General features: G+C 39.4%; 1 protein-coding gene across 1 annotated transcript in view; it reads right to left on the bottom strand.

Moving 5' to 3' along the window:
• The window catches only part of COL6A6 (collagen type VI alpha 6 chain), a 122,889-nt gene that overhangs the window by 70,169 nt on the left and 30,075 nt on the right, over positions 1-22,645 (bottom strand). The window contains 7 exon segments of the mRNA XM_033131771.1: positions 3,798-4,367; positions 6,260-6,835; positions 9,824-10,381; positions 11,176-11,736; positions 12,826-13,446; positions 14,770-15,366; positions 17,782-17,881. Coding sequence (XP_032987662.1) covers positions 3,798-4,367; positions 6,260-6,835; positions 9,824-10,381; positions 11,176-11,736; positions 12,826-13,446; positions 14,770-15,366; positions 17,782-17,842 — 3,544 coding nt within the window. The 5' untranslated portion in view covers positions 17,843-17,881.

The following is a 22,645-nucleotide window of genomic DNA, read 5'->3' as shown; positions in this document are numbered from 1 at the left end:
AATGTTGCTGAAATATTCAAGTTCCTAAACAAAGGAACTCTTGGTATATTGTCCTTCTGTGAACTAATAATCTCATCACTCCATATATTTGCATTTATAAGGTCATTTCTATCTACCTTTAGCAATACGCTATGATAGTTACTAATACTCACTGACCATTACCATATGCTTCCCACTCATCTCACCTATCCTTAGAAACACAGACTAAGTAGAAAAGCTCCTAATATTCCCTCTGCAGAAGAGGAAACTGACGTAGCGCAGTTCGCCCAAGGTTTCAGTAATTAATGTGGATCTGACACTTGCAATTCCAATCCAGGCTTGTCTGGAGTCCACATGCTAAACTACCTCATTCCACCACTTCCTGTGTAGCCAGGGCTGACCGGTCAGGTAGGTTACCATTTCTGCTACTAGATGGTGATGTTGGAAGTGACAGCTTAGCAGCCAGTGGTTTCCCTTAGAGAGCAGCAGCTTGTGGAAACAATTTTAAGATACAAATCCATGATGTCTTAATAAGTTGCAGATAGAAACTGGTGAAGAACAACATTTAGACACTATTTCTTTATCACATCAACATCAGACTCTCTAGACAACAACTATATCAAGAAAACAGGCAGCTTAATTTAACAACAAAAAAAAATGGGTTGGCGTCAGACACACCTAGGTTTCAAACTTTGTTTAGTCTGTTACTTCCTGTATGATCTGGACATTTACCAACACATTACCAACATTTCTTTGAGCCTCAGTTTCTTTACTGATAAATGGGAATTAAAATACAAACGATATAGGGTTGGGGGAAAATTTAACAAAATGATGCATTTAAAGTGCTTAGAGCACCAGGCTTGACCCTTCATAGACGCTCAAGAAATATTGATCCTTAGTCACTTCCCTCCTATCTCCATGCAGCTGACCTTCTTTTTACATATATTAAATCGTAGTGTACAACCAAAGAAACAGAGATGATTTAACTTTACAAATGAGAAAACTGAGAAGAGATAGCGATGTCTCCAAAGTAATGCATATTTTAATAAGAAGCAAAGCTAGATGTTCAGGCTGAAGTGTGGTTTGCTTTGAGCCACATCAAGCTACTGTCTGATTTCCTTGAGTTAGGCGTTTATAGTTTAAGAAGAACTGGCATCGTCTAATATATTTGCATATGCCTTTGAAGCTTTATCAGTGTTCATTCCAGCCTCATCAGTCCTCAGCCCACAGCTTGGCTACGAAGGGCTCACATTCCTGCTTGCTGCAGTAATGACTAAGTTTATCTTAACACGGAGTCCTCTCTCTCTCTCTTCCTTTCTCTTCCTTCCTTCCTTTTTATATTCATGACTGTTTCCTTTAAAAATCACCCATTCACTACTTGAAACATATAATCCTAGTTTTGACTTCACACATGGTTTTCTTTTATTCTCTCAAGTAGAGACCACATGGTTCCAAAATAATTTTCTGCTTAATAATTGGAAATGGGTATTTTGTGTGAAACAGTAAATTAATGTGGGAGGTCTGTCACCAGACACATTCCAAAATATGGAAAGATCATGAAGCAAAATTTATAAAAACAATTGTCCCTGATCAATTATGGGACTCTAGATCTTCAGCTTACACACTAGGTCTTATAAAAAAGGTTGGAACTTGGAGTGCAGAAGGACATTTTTGGAGAGAGCTGCTGGTGTGCTGTGAGCTTTCCCACCACATGCATACATATACACACATACAAGGAAAAGAGGTAATTTTCTCTTTAAGTGAAGAGAGAGGAGCTTTAAGATATAACTAGCGATGACACAAGCCTAGAAAGTCTAAAGAATGAGGCACAAGATGGCATGCTGCTTACTCTCTCTGCAAAGGAGAGGTGGCCATGCTCGGCTGCCATAACTTCCAGTATTTATCAGGGAAATTGATATGTTATTGTTTCCCATGAAGCTGCTATGGCCACGTATAAGAAAGAGCTATTGTGGGCTCCTTTGATTTCCTGTCCAAGAAGCTACCTGTAGGGGCAAAGAGATGGCAGCGGAATAAAGCTGCAGGCATCAAGATGCCCAGAGGCTGAGGAAGGCCCGAAGGGATGTCTCGAATTGAGACATGCTTATCTTCCTCAAGGGAACTACAATGGAAAGATCCCCTGACAAATGTGCTGTGGTAGGGGTGGAAGTGATGGGACGGGGGCAGGATGGGAAATCTTTCAAGGACTCAGAAATGGACCCAACTTTAGACATGGGCTATCATCAGAGAAAACCAATTCCTGACAAGTGCCATCAAGTAAGAACTTTCCTGTACTTCTTTAGCTCTTCTGCATTGCCCAACCCATTCTCGAGAGGCCAGAAACAATGGTTAGCAAGAAAACGGCAAGGCCAGGGAGAAAGGGGTAGAAGTGAGGGGTGGAGAACAGTGGATAAAATGGCCCTTTCTCTGTGGCAGGTGAGCCGCAAGTGGCAGGCTAGGAAAGTGGAGTAACCTTGAATGAAGTTTGAAGTTTTAACAATTAGACTGGGATGGACATATTTAATCACCAAGAAGAGATTCACTCATTTCCTGACAGTGATGATTAGGGGCAAGGGAAGAGCTGGACTCCATGAATAAATGTAATGGGTCCGTGGTAGCCAAAAATAGTGACTTTATAATTATATCCAAGGTGTCATGATAAATCAAAGTAAATTTTAAATATGCATTTTTAATTTAATCTTCACAATAATCTTTTGAACTAGGTACTGCTATTGTTCACATTTTATTGAGAAAAAAATTAAACTTATCAAAGTTAAGAAACTGTCATCTGCCACCCCCATCCTCTCTTACCCTCTGGTGACCACTAAACTATTGTCTATGCCTATTAGTTTTTGTTTCTTTGTCTTGTTCCTTTGTTGCTTTCAGTTTTATGTTCCACATATCAGTGAAATCATCTGGTGCTCTACTTTTTCTGTCTGGAATCAAATGTATGGTGATCGAAAGAAAATTGACTCTGGGTGGTGAACACACCATGTGATACATAGATAATGTATTACAGAATTGTATTCTTGAAACCTGTGTAACTTTACTAACCATTGTCACCCCAATAAACTTGGATTAAAAAAAAAAAGTTAAGCGACTTGTCCAAGAAAAAATGGTCATCAAGGGGGGATTTATCTCCAGAGCGGTCTCTAACCAACCATGTAAGCTTTTGTCTCCCTGGTGAAACTCCAGGCTTCATGTTTACCTTGGGTAGTTACACAGAATCATGGCCAACATGTTGGGCACTTTTACATAAAAAATAAAAAAAAGTTCTCCCTCCTTCAAGACTTTTCCTCCCATCTGTTGGAACAAATGTCAAAATGTACTGATTTCAAAGAAGTTGCTTACTAACTTCTACAGTAAAGTTTCACAATAAAGATACAAAGCTCTAAAGATAGTCCCTACATACTTGTACTGACGCATTTGGAAGCCCTTGTAGGCCCTATTGCCAGGCAACCAAAATCTGTCAAATAGTTTATTTCTTTGATATATATGTTCTCTCGCCTCTGAAAGCAACTAGATTGTAAACAAAGACTTTTTCCTCACACCTTCTGAAATCAAAGAATTCCCATTCAGAAACGGGGCATGTTCTCTCAGGAGATAGGGAGAAAAAAAAAAAGACACAGCTTCTCAGGTGCCCTGTTTCTCAATCCACAAGTCACACAAAAATACTTGATAACTGTTAAAAGTTCAATGTGAAATCCAGAGGTACCAATCTAAATTCTCCGACCAGCCCTAGGAGGTATACATAGACCTTAAAGAAAATGTCAGGGAAGACAGGGCAGGAAGAAACATGAAGGACATATTTTAATACTTACTGCTTTCACCCCCTTGGGTACAGATGTTGCGAACGATCCTTTTCTTGATCTTACGCAGTTCGTCGAAGTTATGAACCATCAGTTTTTTATTTGCAGCCCCAGTGATCTGAATAAGCTGCTGGTCATCCACTTTCCCGATGCCCACGGAGTAGATGTCAATACCTTTGTTTCTCAGGTCTTCAGCGGCCTGAGCCACGTCGTCTTGGGACTGGCCATCAGTGATGACCAGCAACACCTGTGGGGTACCTGCATTTATCCGGCTGCCCATGTCTGGCCGGAAGTAATGCCCCACTTGCTGGAGTGCAGCACCGATGCGTGTGTATCCGAAGATCTGCGTGATGTTTTCAATCTGAAGTGATATTTCCTGTTTGCCTGTGAACTTTCCCAGTGGAAACTCTGACTGATAGGTATCGCTGAACTGGGCCATTCCTATTCGCACTCTGTTGACACTGACATCAAAGTCTTGAACAACAGATGCCAAGAATGTCTTCATCTTTTTGAAGTCTTCTTGGTCTATGCTATTCGAACCATCCACGAGGAAAACAAGGTCTACTTTTTCAACTTCACAATCTACAAAGACGAGGAAAGGGAAAAAAAATGAAAAAAATCAGATTGTTATTCTTTCTTTAACCCAGCCAGAGTAAATTAAATGTTTGCACCTACATGGACCTGGTATCTCTGACAGTGGATTCTTATCTTATGCCACCTTGTGGTCACGTTAATTGGAGGAGAAATAAAAACAATCAGTTCAGAAAGGTGGCACTAGGCATGAACGACTTGCACGTCCTTTTATGCTTCTCTTAGCTTTTCCATTGGTCTTACACTATTTTCTTTTCCAAGATTCCAGAGAACAGGGGTGGTGCTACAGAGACCTTGTTCTTACCTGCAATCTGGTCTTAGCTCTTCTGGAAAACCCAGTGACAATAGTAGCACAGAAAGAAAAAACAAAATAACACATTTATTTAGATTCAAACAGAGACAGAAGGTCTGTACTATTGACTTGCCTCCCTGGGCCATTGAGCCAATAAGCAATTTTCTGATTTATTAAGACAAATTAAAGTTTTAAAATCAAGCCTTCTGACCTATATCTATTCAGTTTTCCTCTTTACCAGCCCCCTTTGTGGTGCATACCGGCAAAAATGTCTACTTGAGAATAGTAGTTTGAGCAAACAATGCAGCGTAGTTTAGAGATGCTTCCTTTGTATTAACACAGCAAATACAAAATGAATATGAAAGACCATTTCCAGTGAGTGAGTTATGCTTGGCACCGGCTTATGTGTATCACTTAGCCTTCTGGTGAACATTAACATTTCCTTGAATTCCCCAGAGATCTCACCACTGACCTAACTCAATTCTCATTTTAGCCTCGGGCAAGATTAAAGGTGTCTGAGAGTTTCCAAGTCAAGATAAGCAAAAAAGCGATAAAGAGAAACATGATAAATAAATCCTTCAGGAATTGGTTAACTTATTAAAAAGTCCTTTGTTTGATTCAAATAAAGGAAATAAACTACTTTTTTTCTTAAGAGAGTGCTTTCCATATAAAAATACAATGTCAACTTCTACAGTGAACTTGAAAAGGACAGACCAAAGGCCACCAGAAGGTAAGAGATTTGTCCTAGTTTTCAGTAAGATCCCAAAAGATTTTGTTAGTTTTGTGAAAGAAAAAGACAGTAGTTAGTCTCATTCTAAGGAGGCAGCACATATGAAAACCAGAAAAGTTAACTTTTAAAAAGAACTGAACCAAGATATTGGAATCCTAGACTAACAGCAATTCATCTAATAAAAATACTATTTTTAGTATACTGCATCTTAATAAAAATAAGGAATCTTAATAGACCACAATATCCTTTGAAACAAATGACAGCTGAATGAATGAATGAACATATACATAAACGTGGCAATGCAATCTCCAGATGCCAGAATAGAAACATGGCATCCATGGCAAAAGAATTCCTACTGTCCTCTGCTCTGCAGACATCTGAGGCTGGAATAGAATGTTTATTAACGAGCTTGTGCCATTATAGGAATAGGTGAAGGAACTGGGGACTTCAAGACTGGAGGAGAGGACTTCAGGCAATGATTGTGGTTGTTAGGAAGACATGGAATTTGATTTCTTGTGTAAAGAGCAGGAAGAACTAGTGGGTAGAAATGACACATAAACAAATTTGTGTTCCAATAAATAAAGCTTAATCAAAAAAAAAAAATGGTGACTTCCCCATCATTAGAAGAGTTTAGGCAAAAGCGAGTAGGAATACTGTAGAAGGAATTCCTCTTTGGGGAGGAGGCCAAATGAAATGTCCTTGAGGTCTTTCCAACCCTGAGATTCTGTAACATGGGAAGTCCTACCAAACAATCAATGCTCCTTCTCTCCTGGTTGGAGAATTTGCTCCTGAGGGCTATTGCTTTCTCCCTCATTTGGATCTCTGTTGATAATTAAGAAAAACTTAACCGACAAACCTTACCTACTTGTGCAGTGTTACACACACTGGCTGACACGTTTGAAAGGATCCCTTTCAGGCCTCCAAAATTCTCCACGAAGAAGTACTTGTCCCTCGATCCTGCCATGGCCAGCAGCTCCACAGGATTCGCCTCACCGATCCCCACGGCCAGGACAAGAATGCCTCTGTCTCGCAAGGCCTTGGCTGTGGCATTGAGCTTTTCTGCATCATGGGATACCCCATCGGTGATCACAATGAGGACTTGGGGGACTCCCCGGTGCAGGCGGCTGCCCCGGTCTTCGGTGAACATCTGGCCCGAGATGTCCAGTGCCTTGGCAGTGTATGTGTTACCCCCCAAGGGCAGCTCATTCTGGAGCACTGAAATCACCTCTGATTTTGTGCCAAGGTCATGCAGATAGAACAGCACTTCTGGATCATCAGAATACCTCAGAGCCCCAAATTGGACCTGATTCTTGCCAACATTGGCTTTTTTCACCAAGTCAATCATGAAGTCCTTCATGGTATTACTTTGATCCTTGTTAATGCTGCCAGAGGTATCAATTACAAACACAACGTCTAAAACTTCAATCCTCTTGCATTCTGAAGGAGGAAGAGAAAGGAAAGCCATGAGATTAGCTTTGAACATCATGAGATTAGCTTCGGACAGCATGGGAGACTCCCCTCACCTCCCCTGCTGTTTAATTGCCAGTGTCTCCTCTCCATGGGATCAAGCTGTACATTTCTTACATAACAGCCACAATGCATGTATATTTGTATTGCCAGTACGTAGTAATGTAAATTAGGTGAGCTTTTAGGAAAAGGCAGAAGGGAAGTGAAGCCTTCTGTAGGTAGAGGTTAAAGGGGGGGCATTCTTCTGGACTAAAAAAACAAAACAAAAAAACAACTGCAATTCTTTGGAAATTTTCCTGTATAAATTATAAATGGTTCCTTCAACATATGTTTTCATTTACACAAATTTGTTTGTTTTTCTTAAGCCACAGGGATCATGAGATTTTATTCTTAATATAAACCTTGGAGAAATGACCAAGTAAAATGAATTTGACACCACCATATATATTTTTTCATGGTTATACGATGGCTGACTTTTCAAGGTTACATTTTCTCCCTTTTTGACATTCTTGAAACATTGTCTGTTTTCATTGTTGGGCCTCATCATAGAAATAAGGCCATTTCACACTTGGCCCAACTAAGTTGCCCTGGCATGACGCTTCTATTCACTTTTTATTCCTTGGGTCAATGCCATGGAAAATGAAAGCAGGAAAGACCCAATTAATTCTTAATCCATGTGTACGTAGCATATTCTATCTAAAAGTGCAGAGTTCTAAACTCCAACTCATTCGTTCTAGAGAAGTACAATTGGAAGGTATTTAATGATTTAGTCCTATGTAGCACAATGTCTCCACAGGCTGGACAAAGACATGTTCCAAATATTAACTCATCCATTCTGGAGAAATGGAACTCTGACAAAGTAACGCCCTCCTCCCCACCCCCCCGCCCCTGCCAAGAGGTTCACCACATATCCTTCTTTCGCCGGCACTTGCTTGCTCTGTGATAGGGCTGTTGAAAACCCTAAAACCAATACATTTACCCCAATAACTAGAAACTATGTGTGCATAGCCATAAACCAAATTTTCAAGAAAAGCTGTGTGAAACAGAAAATATGTATCAGTCTCTGTCCAAAGTTCCTGACACAAAGCTCCGAAAACCCTTGCAATTTCCTGGGTGACAAGAGTGTTTTTTCTTCTAATGAGGTGACTGAGTGGGTCCCTGAATGGTTCCTGGATGAGGGCAAGTGACCAGAAAGACCAAGCCATAGTTAGGAGCTTGGAATTTTCAGCCCCACTCCCCATTTTCTTGAGAAGGGAGAAGGGCTGAAAACGGCGTTAAGAATAGATCATTTCTATGTGACAAAGCTTCCATAAAAATCCCACAAGTATGGGGTTCAGAGACCTTCCAGGTTACTGAACCCATCAAGGTGCTAGAAGAGTGGGGTGCTTGGAGAGGGCATGAAGCTCTGTGTTCCTTTCCTTATAACTTGCCCTCTGCATCTCTTCCATCTGGGTGTTCATGTGTACCCTTTATCATATCCTTTAATAAATCAGGAAATATGTTTTCCTGAGTTCTGTGAGCCACTCTAGCAAATTAATGGAGCCCAAGGAGGAAGCTGTTGGAACCTCCCATCTCTAGTGGGTCAGTCAGAAGCATAGGTGATGGGCTTGTGACTGGTGTCTGAAGTGGAGGTGGGGGCAGTCTTATGGGACTGAGCCCTCAATCTGTGGGATCTGATGCTATCTCTGGGTAGACAGTATCAGAGCTGACTTGAATTCTTGGACACCCTGCCGGTATCTGAGAATTGATTATTGCTATGGGAAAAAAAACCCTTCACACATTTGGTGACCAGAAGTGTCAGAAGTGAAGTGTGTTATGTGAACAGTAAAGGAGATAACAGGAATAAAACACAATATGAAAGAACTGGGCTTTTCCCTACACAGGGAGAAAAAAAAAATGGAATTTTTCCTTTACAGGCTGGTTCCACTAAAGAAGAAACTATGTCCCTCTGGCCTTCAGCTCCCCTGGGGAGCCTGCTTGGATTAATTGGGGGTCTGGGGGTAGACGGTTCAGGGTTGAGCACCCTTCAAAGAATTCAGATTTGTTCCGGGTGGAATTACTAGGAAATACAAAACAGGTGTATTCCTCTTTCCACAAAACACAGATCATGGTCACCAAACCTTCTCATGGGAGTTGAATAGAACTATTATTTGAATAACAGAACAATGTCCCTCCCTTCAACCAAAATTCCATTAAGACCATCTCCTTCATCGATATTTTTCAGAATGCTTCTGTCATCAAGCCTGGTGAGTCACAGTATAAACTAGTTCCTTGGAAGTTTTCACAAACATTAGCTCGTTTTATACAAGTAATAGTTTTTAAAAACTATAAAACTAACATAGAGAGTGGATCTTAAGTCAAAGGGGAACTACCTTCGCCCTCTATTGCCTACCTTGGCAGCCCACACATGGCCCAAGGACTCAGGTTATATGAGGCTGGGCCCTTTGCCTCAAGGTGGCACAAATTCTGTGGTATAATTCATGCTCTAACATTTTCCATGGGATCATGTTGAAGCTACACTCCAGCTCAGCTCACCTTCTTGCTTAGCTCCTACCCATGCCCTGTCCCACATTCCTTACTCCCCTTCTGAAAACACCTCTTCATTAAACCACTTCCGCAAGAATCCCTGCCTCAGCCTCTGCCTCTAGGGAGCCAGACCTAAGACCCACTATGATCCCACTTTTCTTAAATGGATGCCTCATCGCCCTAGTGCTATTTGTTTACAAATGGGAAAGAACCAAAGTCGACCAAAATTGTCCCTTACTGACTGTTTACTTCAACAGTTCTGTTGAGGAAAGTTGCATTGTATACGTAGGTCAAAAGCCACTTGGCTAAACATTTCAATTAAACAAAACGTTGACAATGTTCAAATAGCAGTTGACTTAATTCAAGAAATAATGGCTAACAATGAATACATGCTGTTTGGACAGTCCCACTAGTGGATATGCCCAGGCCTACCTTCACGGGGGCTGCATATTCCAAAGACAAGATCATCTCCAATGTGCTGCAGAATGTCAAAATTCTCAACATAAAAAACCATCTCCCGCTTCCCGCTGATCTCCTCCAGCTGGGTGACGTTGGCGCCAAATACCCCCACAGAGTAGATAGTCACGCCTTCTTGCCGAAGTGCCACTGCTGGGCCCTTGACTACGTCTTGAGCTTCACCATCCGTGATGAGGATAAGAAACTTCCTGACGTTGGGCCGGGCCCCCTTGATGGGGCTGAAGTACTGAGACACAAAGGTCAGGGCACCACCAGTCAACGTGGTGTCTCCAATGTACATCATTTGGTCTATTGCATCTGAAATCTCTCTTTGGGACACATATTTGTTGAGCTGAAACTCTTCCTTATTGATGTTGCTGAACTGGACTACACCAACTTGCACCTGATCTGCTCCAATCTGGGTTTTGTTCACCAGGTTTTTCATAAATGTTTTCATTTTAATGAAGTTTTCACTTCCTATACTGCCAGAACTGTCCACCAGAAACATGATGTCAGCTTTCATCTTTTTGCAGGCTGCATGGGAGAAAGTGAGATGTTTACTCAAGTTGGCTTCGTGTAAAACAAAATTAAGAGTGAACAGGAAAATCCAAAACACAAATAATTCTACATTGAAGTTAAGTGTGTGCTTGGTAAGGATTGTTAGCAGGCAAATAAAGCATTGGAGGCAATAAAAGTGAGACTGTTCTGTTATTTAGTAATTTCCCTTAATATGTAACTCAGAGTTTCTCACCCTCGGCACTACTGACATTTTGAGCCAGGTGATTTTTGTTGTGAACGGTAGTCCATGCACTATAGGATACTGTAGAATGTTTAGCAGTCTGACTTCTTCCTGTTAGATGCCACTAGCACTCCCTTAGTTATGACAACTGAAAATGTCTCTAGACATTGCCAAGTGTCCCCTGAGGGGACAGAACGCCCCTGTTTGAAAACTACTGATACAGCTCTAAAAGATTTCATACAAGTTTTATTAAAAAGCAATTTAAATAAACCTGAAGAACTCCTTAAAATCAGAAACCATTTGATCATATGTAGTGCCTAATCATGTATCTGTACAAGCAGGGATTTGTGGGAAGAAGCTCACTAATACTTATTAGGGAAAATGCCTCCAAACATTTTTATGCTTTTTATGCTCAGATATAGAACAGCAAAATAATGGGCCCTCAGTTTTGTTCTGGAAACAAACAGCTACACAAGTCAACAAGTCTCAACTTCGAAGTTTATGTTGTTTCTCTAAACCTGCCATGTCAAATATTGCAGGAAGGCAATTTATGAGCTGAAGAACAAAGGTAAAGCCACCATTTTCCTACCTTCTTCGGTACAGATTTCTTGAACCACTTGGTTTCTTATGTCTTTCAAAGCATCAAAGTCATGCACGTAGTACACCCTCTTCTCCTCGCCAGCAATTTCTTGCAGCTGGGATTGGTTGGCCTCCTTGACCCCAATGGCATAAACACGGATGAGCTCTTCTCTCAGTCTGGTCGCAGGTTCCAAGATGCTATCCTTGGACATGCCATTTGTCAGGACAATAAGATGACATGGCACTCTGTTTCCTCGCTGCTTCTTTGCTTTTTGCAACAGCCCCAGTGTGAAATTCAGGGCTGCGCCTGTGTTTGTACTCCCACCCATCTGCCTGATGTTCTCAATGGCCTTTACCAAATCATGCTTGTTAGTGTATTTACTGATCTCAAATTCCAAGTCCCAGCTGTCAGCGTACTGAACGGCCCCAACCCGCACATTTTGGGGAGCAATGTTGAACATCTTTACGATCTGTGACAGGAAGGTCTTCATTTCTTGGAAGTCTGTGGCCTGAGGGCTTCCAGAGCCATCAATGAGCAGATAGATGTCTGCTTCTTCAGTGTCCACACAACCTAAAATGGAACAGGGAAGCTGAGTGTGTCATTGAGATAAGTGTGAAAAAGAAATGGGAGCAGATAGGAAGAAGAACAAATACGAGCCTTTTCAGACAGAAAAATGGGATACAGGTTCTAGGTGTAAAAAAACACACTCTGCTAGCTTAACATAGGGGCATCTCAGCATCAGTTGGGCCAAATGAATTTCTTCTCACAGTTTTAGACTATTTGCATAACTCTCTGCCATGAATCAGATAAATCTGGATATAATAAAAATTAGAAAGAAAACTTGAAGAGGCTTTGTATAAGTCACTTCTTTCATTGGTGAATAACTACTTCACAAAAAGTCAGTTTGTGTGTTGTGACACAGAGAAGGTTTTTAACTGAACATTGTGGACATATGAGCTCTCTTTTTTGAAATCTTGAACAAATTATTTACTTTTCATCCACTCTGAGTCAATTACTAAAACTAACAGTATTGTCAGTGGCCTTATTTGTGTAGGACAATGACAGTTTCATAGTAAACATGCTATAAATATTTGTTGAAGAATATATACATATATACTTATATGTGTACATACACACACTTATGTAGCATACATGTGCACATATAATATATAAAATACATTGCTCTCTCAACTCAGAGACTAGACAAATTAATTATTCTGTCCTTAATCCAAATCATATTTCCTATTCATTCTCTAAAATTGAATTTGGGGATGAGGAAAGAAGAAAAAGGAGAGCAAATTATAAAAAGAAACAAAGGAAAGAGCTGGTGAACATGAAAGGCAAAGAAGAGAAAGAAATAAGTGAGGGGAAGAAAAATAGCAAAGGATGGTATTCTGGGGTGTTTATAAATAACAAAGAATCTAATTAAAGCTGTTCAAAAGAGGAAAAAAGGGAAATCCCTTTTCCACATTCCAATACCTCAATAGCTTATATCCCCCCCAAGTTACATTTCATGTGATCAAGCTAAAGTAAAAAATTAGGAGTGTATTCTCGCTCTCCACCTCGTACCCCACCAATCCCTTTGGTAAATATAATACCTAAAAGACAAGAAAAAAGAAAAAGAATCTGAATAATTTTTCTCTCAGCAAAAGACTTTACCAGATTTGAGCGTTTCAGTCCGTTCTGAAAAGACAGAGACTGTGTGCGTTATTTGTTTCCGCAGCTTCTTTAGAAATGTCTGGTTGTGAGCAGCCAGGTGGGAGAAGGTCTCCAGTTTGGAGACATACAGCTCACTGGGGTGTGATGCTATCTTTTCCAGCTGGATGTCGCTGGCCCCCTCTATGCCCATGGTGAAGATGGTCACGCCCTGGCGCCGGAGGTCAATGGCTGCCTTGGTCACGTTGTCTTCTGATGGTCGGTGAGTCACCAACACCGCAATCTGGGGCACCCCCTGATTCTTCCGACTGCCGTTCTGTGCCCTGAAGACTTCCTTCCTGATCATTTCGATGGCAGCTCCGGTGTAGGCCTCCCCAGCCTGGGGAGAGATGTTCTGTATATACTGGAGAACCTCCGACTTATTTGTGCCCCTGTTCAGCGAATTTATCACATTTATCTCATTGCTGTAAGCCACTAGGCCAATCCTCATGCAGTTTTCCTTTATGTCAAGAGCAGAGACACTTTCTTCTAGGAATTCTTTAAGATAGTCCAAGTTCTCCTGGCTGCCATTGATGGACACATCCAACAGGAACACAACATCAGCCACAGATGTGCCTTGGCAAACTGTGAGGGCAAAGAATGAGAAAGCACAATTTGAGTGGGAGGTTCAGCATCTCTGCTCAGCATTAGAAGGCATGGAGAACATCTACCAGAGCTTGATTATGCACTTAAAGAAAGAAGGAGGTATACAAAATGATTATGAAGCCGAGATCGGAGGGTCCTGGGTTCAAATATTAGATCTTAGCTAAACACCCAGCTTCAATAGCCTCATTTGTAAAATGGAGATAACAATATTTATCTCATAGAGTTGCTTTGGGGATTAAATGAGATAATATGATTAGCATGGAGCCTGGTGCATAACTCATAAAATGAACAGCAGCAACTACTATATATTAAAATCATTTAAGCATCATCACCGTTAAAATCAGCAGTTATAGTCCAAATATTCCTAAGGGATGGTAATGGCATAGCAACTGCATTTTCCATTATTTTATTTGGGGAAGATGCTAGTAATAAGATTCATATTTTTACAGATTACCACAAGAAAAGCATTCTTTAGTTACAACAGATAATTATATATGTCATGTCATTCAAATTGATGTAACCAGAAATAATGGGAGTTTCCTATGTTACTTATTTGGACTTGTATACTTTGAGCAAATTGTTTTTTACTGGCTCTCTCCTGCTCCTCACTTGAATGATATTCATAAACTCTTGGCCTTTCTTGTTAGTTAAGAGAATAGTACAAGGGGACAGACCAGAACAGGAGGTTAGAGGTGGAACACAACACAGGGGAGTTAATTCAGAACAGAGAATCAGGAAGGGAGGCGGCACGGGGCCCAAACTACATGGATCTGGGAATGGAGACCTGACTTCAAGCTGCATCCTGGCCCTGGGCCAGGCCATGTTACCTCTAAGGACACCTGCAAGTTCCTCCCTTCACAATCGAGCGTTTGGACTACCTGAAGTTGTTTTCAGCTCTAACATTCTGTGGTTACATTATGTGACTTCAGTAGTCAAGGGTTTCTTTCAGAAAAAAAAATTACCTTTTAAATGAACCAGTAATAAAACTACATAGCAAATAAAGCCCGGGAGAAATAGCTCGGAGAGAGACAAGCTGGTAGCAGGGAGAAGGCATCCATGAATTTTAAGAGGGCTATAAATAATATGCAGGATGGTTAAAACATGGAAAACCAAGGCTTGTGGAGTTCACTAGATTTAAAATGGCCGCACGCATTGGGCCCTTTTGAACACACAGGTATTTAACACCTGAAAATTCAGCCCAGCTTTTGAGGAAAGGGATGTTCACAGAGTCTCAATCCTCTCTCCATATTCATTTCTCAAAAGCGTTTTATCATCATGTCTGTATGGGCCCCTTAAGCCTACCTTGGGCAACAATATCATCCGCGGCTCCTTCCTTATACTGAACCGCATCCTTGATGATCCGCGTCATGTTCTGGGAGAATGCGCTGAGGTCTCTGACGGATCGGAGGCGGAAATGAAACGGAGCCGTGGCCATGGCCTTCAGGTTCTCCTCAGAAGCTTTCTGCAGCCCCACGGAGATGATTCTCACCCCGTCCTTCCGCAGGGCCTTGGCAGCCTCTTCTACCGCATCCTCGGACTCGGCGGAAGCCAGGACCACCAAAATCGGGGGAAACAGTTTCTTGTCTCTCCCGTTGGCGAGTCCAGAGAAATAGGTCCTGTGAGCCTCCTGGAGCGCGTTTCCTATGCGCAGGGAGCCACCCATGAATAAGAAGTTCTTCTTGAGGTGGTTCAACATGGGGTTCCTGCTCTTGAAGGTGTTCAGCTGGAATTCACTATGGAGCTTGTCGCTGTACTGGGCCAGGGCCACGCGGTATTTGTTGGCCTCTATGGGGAGACTGGTGATCATTTTGTTGATAAACGTTTTCACAAAAGGGAAGGACTTCACTCCCAGGTGATCAGAGCTGTCCACCAGAAACACGATATCGGCAAACTCAGGGCCTAAAACCATACACAAGGAAAAACAAAGCATAAACTTTAAAAATTTACTACCATGTTTAATGCCAACCATATGGGAAAAACTTTCATCTTTTATCTGTGTTTTTAATATCTGCCAAATGAACTGAAAATAGCCTGAAATTACTCATCCTGTCAAGAAAAAATAAAAAATTTGTTTCTTGGGCTGATTCTTTTAGATACCCTCTCATTTGAACTGATTACAAAATTAAGCATCTCTTTTGCAAGGAATTAGTTAATTAGAAATAGCTAAATTTAGAGAAGTGAAAATCCTGGGTTTTTATATACTTAGTGGATAGTTCCCTCTTGTATTTTTTTCTTTCAGAATTTGACCTCAATTTATATCAAGAGGATAAAAATTTTAATTGAGAATTAAACTGCTTTAGATTTGATTGAATGGAGACATCTGAATCTTTCATTGTGATTCCAATTTAAGCTCTCCAACAAGCCATCTGATTAATTTATAAACACATTGATTTATTATTATTATTTTTTATTAGTTTCAGGTGTACAAAACAACATAATGAACCTGAACCTGAACAATAATGAATGTCAACTACAACATACTGATTTTTTAATGCCAAAGTGTCAAATTGATTCAGTTTATAAAATACCCAAATATCATAAGGATATGGGATTGCCTTAATCTATTTTAAAGTTATTTATAAAATTTTTGGTGAATCCTATGAGGGAGCATTATAATTGGTAAATTTACTCTCACATACATAAAATTTGATAGAAACCAGTAAACCTTAAGCTAGGAAAAGGATTTTGGTCTTAGTTTCTATTCAAAATATACTTTTTATATAGGAATACAATACTTTGCTGAAATTTGAAGACTTCATTCAATGTCAGATGCAATGCTGAGTATGCAGAATTACAGTTTTATATGATAGAGAATCATTGGTTCAAGCACAAAATGTTGTTTGTTGGTGGTCTGCTGGTTAGGTTTGAATTCAGAGCTCTCACCACTTTAGTATAAGATCCATTCCTTATCTGGGGAAGGGAAATGTCTGCGTGTGTCTAGATGGTGTGTATTTAAGAAAACACAGTGTAATTGAACAAGTAACGGAACTCCTGACTTTGTTATCAGCTAATTCTACCAGCTCTGTCAAGCCATTTAACATATTTGGGCCTCAGTAGCCTCACATTTAAAATGAATAGATTCAATGAAAAAATATCTAAGATCTTGCTTCACTCTGAGATTCTGATTATCTTAATTGATTACTAGATAAATTCTAATGAAATTATAATAACATCAATCTTTTCCTGTCTACAAATGTTAGGAAACCAACTTTGACACCCCTGCATACTATTTCATTTTTTTTTATAGCAGTCTGATCAAGGCATAGTGGATAAAAATCATTCTTTCTTTTCTTCTAAATAATCTAATTTCAACAAGTTTGATGATCATATAGCCAGCAGCATCTCATGGGAAGATATAAGTGAGGGTGAATCAATATTTTCCTCCAAGAGAAGGCTGGAACCCCTACAAAGACTGTCAGGATGGCTTGACTTGTGACCAAAAGTGACCTTTCTATTCATGGATAAACCTTCACATCTTGTGTGGAGAAAGGAAATGTAGACAACCAGCCTGTGAGCTAGATTCAGGTTCTGATAAGGCCCATCACTATGTCTGAACCACGGAACAATTGGGGAAAAAGTATGGCCTTTTAAAAAAAATATCAGGCCCAATGAAACATCAAAGGAAGACGTTTGCAGGACAAAGTCTTAGTTTATTTCTTCAGAAAACTTGCTACCAAAGTCAGAGTCCCTGAGAAAGCTGTAAAAGCTAATATAGGTGGCCCAGGACATGAAGTGACAGTCTAAGAACTAATTATTTAAGAGGTGGTAGAGGCAATGTAAGGTAGGCCAGTATTTTGACTTCACGTCCGCTGGACATGCTTGTAGAATGCTGACAGGCAATAGACAGTTATGGTGGTTTCTCTTCACAATAAAAGCACTTTCTTTACAATAAGCAAACAGTTTAAATTGAAGCAAAATCTGAATTCTTAACCAAGATAATGTTTTGGCACAAATTAGGAAGAGATATTCCAAATTTTCCAAGCCTGAACCTAATATTAAGAGACATAAATTTATGCAACCTCCCAGAACCTAAAAGGGGTTGAAACTGAGGACAAAATAACAGCTCTAATATCTTTCTATTATTATCAAGGAATAAAGTCCAGAAAAAAATGATCTTCTAAGGAACAAGAAACAAAGAAAAAGAAATTGAGTGGTGACAAGAAAAAGAAATTGAGTTACCATCTCACCCTTACCACTATTAAAACCAAAACAAAGTGAAACAAAACTCAACTCTGAAGGAGGTCAAAATCACGTATTATCTATTTTCCAAAATGAAAATTAAAGAAAAGAATTCTTTTCCTTATTTTTCCTTACCAGAATTTTGGTTCACAGAAACATGGGAGCAAATTATTACGAGGAACAAAATCAGCAGCATTTTCCTATTATGAACCTGAAAAAGACTCCAACTTGAAATCTGAAAAGACAAAACAAAAAATCATCTAAAATCGTTGTGGATATTATTTGAGAAACAACGCTCACACATATAAGAGTACACAAAATTATGTAATAAATTGGGTGCAACAAGGGACAAGGAATTGTTGAGGTTCCCTGAACTTCTGATCTGTGAAATGTCTTACAGAAAAGTGAACCATCAACATTTAGAGAATCATAAGTTTCTCCTCATCCCCAGGCCCTATGGAAACACAAGATTTTAGATTGTCAGTAGAGGTAGCCAGAAGCATTCTAGCCCCAACAATATTATGTGTTCCTATTAGTCATTTTCCCTATACCCTAGTGTCACCCTCCGTCTACTCATTGCCAAAACAATTCAGAGCTCGTTTTTGGGACACAATCTAAGCCCTGATTTCGTGATTTCTCCATCATGAACACATAGGTATATTTCATATTTGAATAGTATTTCTGGATGTGGTTAATTAAAAATAACTATTCCCTTTCCTACATAATTAGAAAGGTAACCATTTCCCTTCATTCTTAAATTTGAGAGAAGAAAAAAAATAAGTAGTGATCCTCCATACGATGTCTTGCTCCTCAGAATGACACAATTAGTACTACTTTGCTTTTAACTATCTAGAACAGCATGAGACAAGGGTTTTCCAATTCTAAGGCATTTCAACAACCTTGAATCATTCATTTCATAGAATGAAACAATATAGTAAAGGTATTGAAAATAAATATTTTAATTAAGCAGGTTAGGCTCATTCATTCACCCATTCATCCATTGAATGAAGAAATGAATTGATCCATATTAATAAACTAGTGTCTATTTCTTACTTAACTTTTACTCAAACCTGTATTTGCAATATTGAGTTTTATTAATAAGAGACACTCTTTGTCAGGCAGGCTCCTAGTGCTTCATATTTCACCCCTTCAGAAAAGGGACCTGTGCCATGAGAAATTCCACCTGTTTCCTAACCTACTTCATTGTCCCTCTGACATTCTGGAATTTGGGACTCTGTTTTATTCCTTCATAAGAAGACTAGATGAGATAAACTTTTCCGGCAGTAAGCCAATTTATCAATCCTATTCTAGAGGTAATCAGTAAGCTGGAAGGGGCTCTTAAGAGGTTGTTTTTTCGTGTGTGTGTGTTTTCTCGTCTAACCCTTTCATTTTGGAGGAACGTTGGTCCCAAAGTGGAGTGCCCAAAGTAAAAACCAAATCATACTATATGTACTTTTTTTTTAACTAATGTGTATAACAATAAATTCTACCTTTGTTGAATCTTTCTTACGTGCCATGCCCTGTGCTGACAGCTTTATATTTGTTCTCCTGTTTGATATTGATAACAAACCTAGTAGCAGATATTATTGTTCCAATTTTATAGATAAGGAAGCAGAGATTCATCAAGGGGACATAACTGACTTAAGGCCACATTGATAAAATGGGACACATTTGAAACTAGAGCCCACATCTGTCTGACTCTAAAATCTGTACTTTCAAACTCAATTACCCTGCATCCTAAACTCAATGTTATGAATACAGAAAGTGTCTCCGAGTTTCTTTATTCTATGTCTTTTTTCCTAAGTATCAGGAAATATTCATAGTTATTTTCATGCCTTCTTATTTTTTACCTTTCAAAACTTCTTTTGTGTTTATATCATGAGTTTTATAAATAAGTGCTATCTTTAGGAGTTATAAGAGAAAAGAGAAGATGCTTCAGGAAGAGTCCACAGGATAAATGTCTAAAATTGGAAGAAAAGAATGAATGTTAAAATCTGGATAGAAAAGTAAGGATTACATAAGGCCACAGTAGTCCCAAAGCAGCATGCAGCATCTGGAAATTTTCCCAAGCAGATGGTCAATACCACTGGTGAATTAAAAGTTGAGTTATTCGGAATGACATCTACTGAAACAATTTTCTTGTAGTCTTTAAGTGGAACCCCAAATATGGTGTACTGTAAGGCTATACAACATTGTGGAAGTCCAGTAAAAGTTCTCTTGAAGTGCTTATGTGACCTGCTTTTAGTGTGTGATACGACCCGTGGTGGGACTAAATCGTCAAGCTCATGCTTGGGAGGCTTGGGTTCATTTTTAACACATCAAAACATGTATGAGTTGCCTATAATCTGGAGGAGGTATGACAATTTCACAATCTCATCCTAGAAAAAAATGCTACATACCTCATTGCTGAATATCATACAGTCCCCTTCCAAGTACTCCCCTTGGGAAGCTAGGCACTGACGCTAGGCACTGACGTCCACCCTTCAAAGCAATTTTGGAACTCTTTTTCTGGAATGGCCATCAGAGCTGTCATCGTATTATCTTTGATGTCCTGAATGTCATCAAAATGTCTTCCTTTCAATATTTACTTTATCTTTGGTAAAGAAAGAAGTCACTGGGGGCCAGATCAGGTGAGTAGGGAAGGTGTTCCAATACAGTTATTTGTTTACTGGCTAAAAACATACAGTGCTGTGTGAGTTAGTACATTGTTGTGATGCAAGAGCCATGAATTTCTGGTGAAAAGCTCTGATCGTTTTTTATCTTTTTCACGCAGCCTTTTCAGCACTTCCAAATAGTAAACTTTGTAAACTGTTCAGTTGGTACAAATTCATAATGAATAATCCTTCTAATATCAATAAAACGTTAGCAACATCGTTGCAACAAATTCACTAACTTCAATGTCAGACCTCACATGTTGTTCTACCACCAGAACTGACCAGAATTTATATAATTAAAAATTTCAAACGTGAATATTTAAAAAATTTTTTTAAATACCCAAAGGCATGAGGGGAGAACGAAGGAGAGATTTACTTAAAGTAACAACGTAAAATTTAAATTCATGGTACAGTCCATCTTAACATAACAATGATGAGACTGATTGCTTCTCATTATAGAAACAGTCTCATAGGTACACTTCTCTTTAACCTGAATTTTGTTGTACTCTATTCATTCTGAATCAAGTAAACTGAGTCTAATACACATATTTTGGAAGTTGTATGCTATAAAAAGCCTTTTTAAAATCTGGATGTCTGTAAACATTCTGTTGAGAAGGTAGGATGTTTCTAATTTAAACTACAGCTGCAAAAGCAACACAGCCATCCAACTGTTGGCTTCAAACCAGAATATTTAGAACTTGTGCAACACTTCTCTTGAGGCTAGCAAGCACTAGGGTTTCAGGGAGACCTCTGCTCCCTACAAGCCAATTCATAATCTAGGACATGTCTCCCCCAAACAACCAACCAAACAAAAAAATTTAAGAGCCCAGAAGGAATACAAAAGAAGCTTCAGTAGAATTAAATGTCATTTCTTTCATTTAAAATAAGCACATGATACATCATTTCTAAGTACTAATTTTACTTTTCTTAAGAAACAATGTTGTCAGCTGTTGCACTATTAGAAATAACACTGGGTCTGTGCCATAGAGTTCAAAATAAATGGTTACTTTCTTATTTAACCCCTGATCTCTTCCTATTTCCCTTCCTCAAGCCATTTGTATTCAGAAGTTAAAAGGTAGAAAGAAAAATATTCAAGATTAAACTTAAGTTCATGTTGAAATGCTGCAGGACAAATCTTTGGAACACAATAGGAACAAACATTGAATCGAGGATTGTAAGCAAGTAAATTGCATAGTTTTATTGTTAAAGTCACACTTCCCCCAATTGCACTTTCTTGAGTCACAAAAAGAGGCTGCATATGGTGATCATATTTGAACAAGTTTATTCAGGTGAACTTGCCACTTTGTAAAATGAACACTCTTTTGTGATGAGGAGTGTTTGGCTCAATGGAAAGAGCACAGGCTATAAAGTCACATGACCTGGCTTTTAGAAGTTGTTATTGATGGGAAAAATGAATAAATCAATGTAGCATAATGACATAAGGGCATATTACACATCAATCAATTGAATTGATTATAGCTAGGTACAAAAATGTGAATGACCTAGCAATACAATGAGTGAAAATATAAGTTCCAAAAAACTACATGCAGAATAATATCCCTTTAAAGGAATATAAATGTAATGAAACTATATTTTAAAAAGCAAAAGGATGATTTCTGGTCCAGCATGTAAAACGCTTAGAAGTTGTCATTCCCTCCCAACAACAAGTAAAAATGTGCGCAAACTGAAAAATCAATAATTCTTCTTAGATCTGTAAGAGAACTGAAGTTACAGGGCAAATTGCTGCCCTCCAAATTTGAGCGACTGTCAGACAAATACAGAGAATCACAACTTAACCAAAGCAGAAAGTGATGAGTTGAAAACTCCCCAGGAACCAGTACTGGGGTAGGAAAAACTGAAATGTAATTGACAAATTGCTGGTGGCTCACTGTAGACAAGTCTGAGACATAAAACCTATGGGAGGACCCAGTCATCAGGGCCCCCATATTTTTGTGCATTTTACTTTGGAACTCTACTAGGTTTTCACAGTGACTATCTGAGGAAAATATTCACAGGGATAAGGGAAAAGGAACCATTTTGAAATACACCAGAGCATTCTATTGTTCTTAACAAGGTCTGCCATTATGAGAAACTATTTCACCACAGCCTAATCCACTGGGGTTTTATTATAGTCTAACTAACCTGAGGGAAAAAAAATATGCAACTCCAGTCCACACTAGCTTTTCACATGAGAGTAAAAAATACCCAGTTCCAGCCCTCTCTAGCCCTGCTATCTCATTTGAGAGTGAGGGCGCTAAGAAGCACTTTTAAAGTTCCCAATCCAGAGGCACAGGCTCACTTGAAGACTGAGACATAATCACAGAGAACAATTCCCTTCCCTCATA

Source organism: Rhinolophus ferrumequinum, chromosome 17 (assembly GCF_004115265.2).
Source record: "Rhinolophus ferrumequinum isolate MPI-CBG mRhiFer1 chromosome 17, mRhiFer1_v1.p, whole genome shotgun sequence".
In the NCBI taxonomy this organism is placed as follows: Eukaryota; Metazoa; Chordata; class Mammalia; order Chiroptera; family Rhinolophidae; genus Rhinolophus; species Rhinolophus ferrumequinum.
Note: the sequence above shows the minus strand (reverse complement) of the source record. Positions and strands in the feature narration are given on the sequence as shown.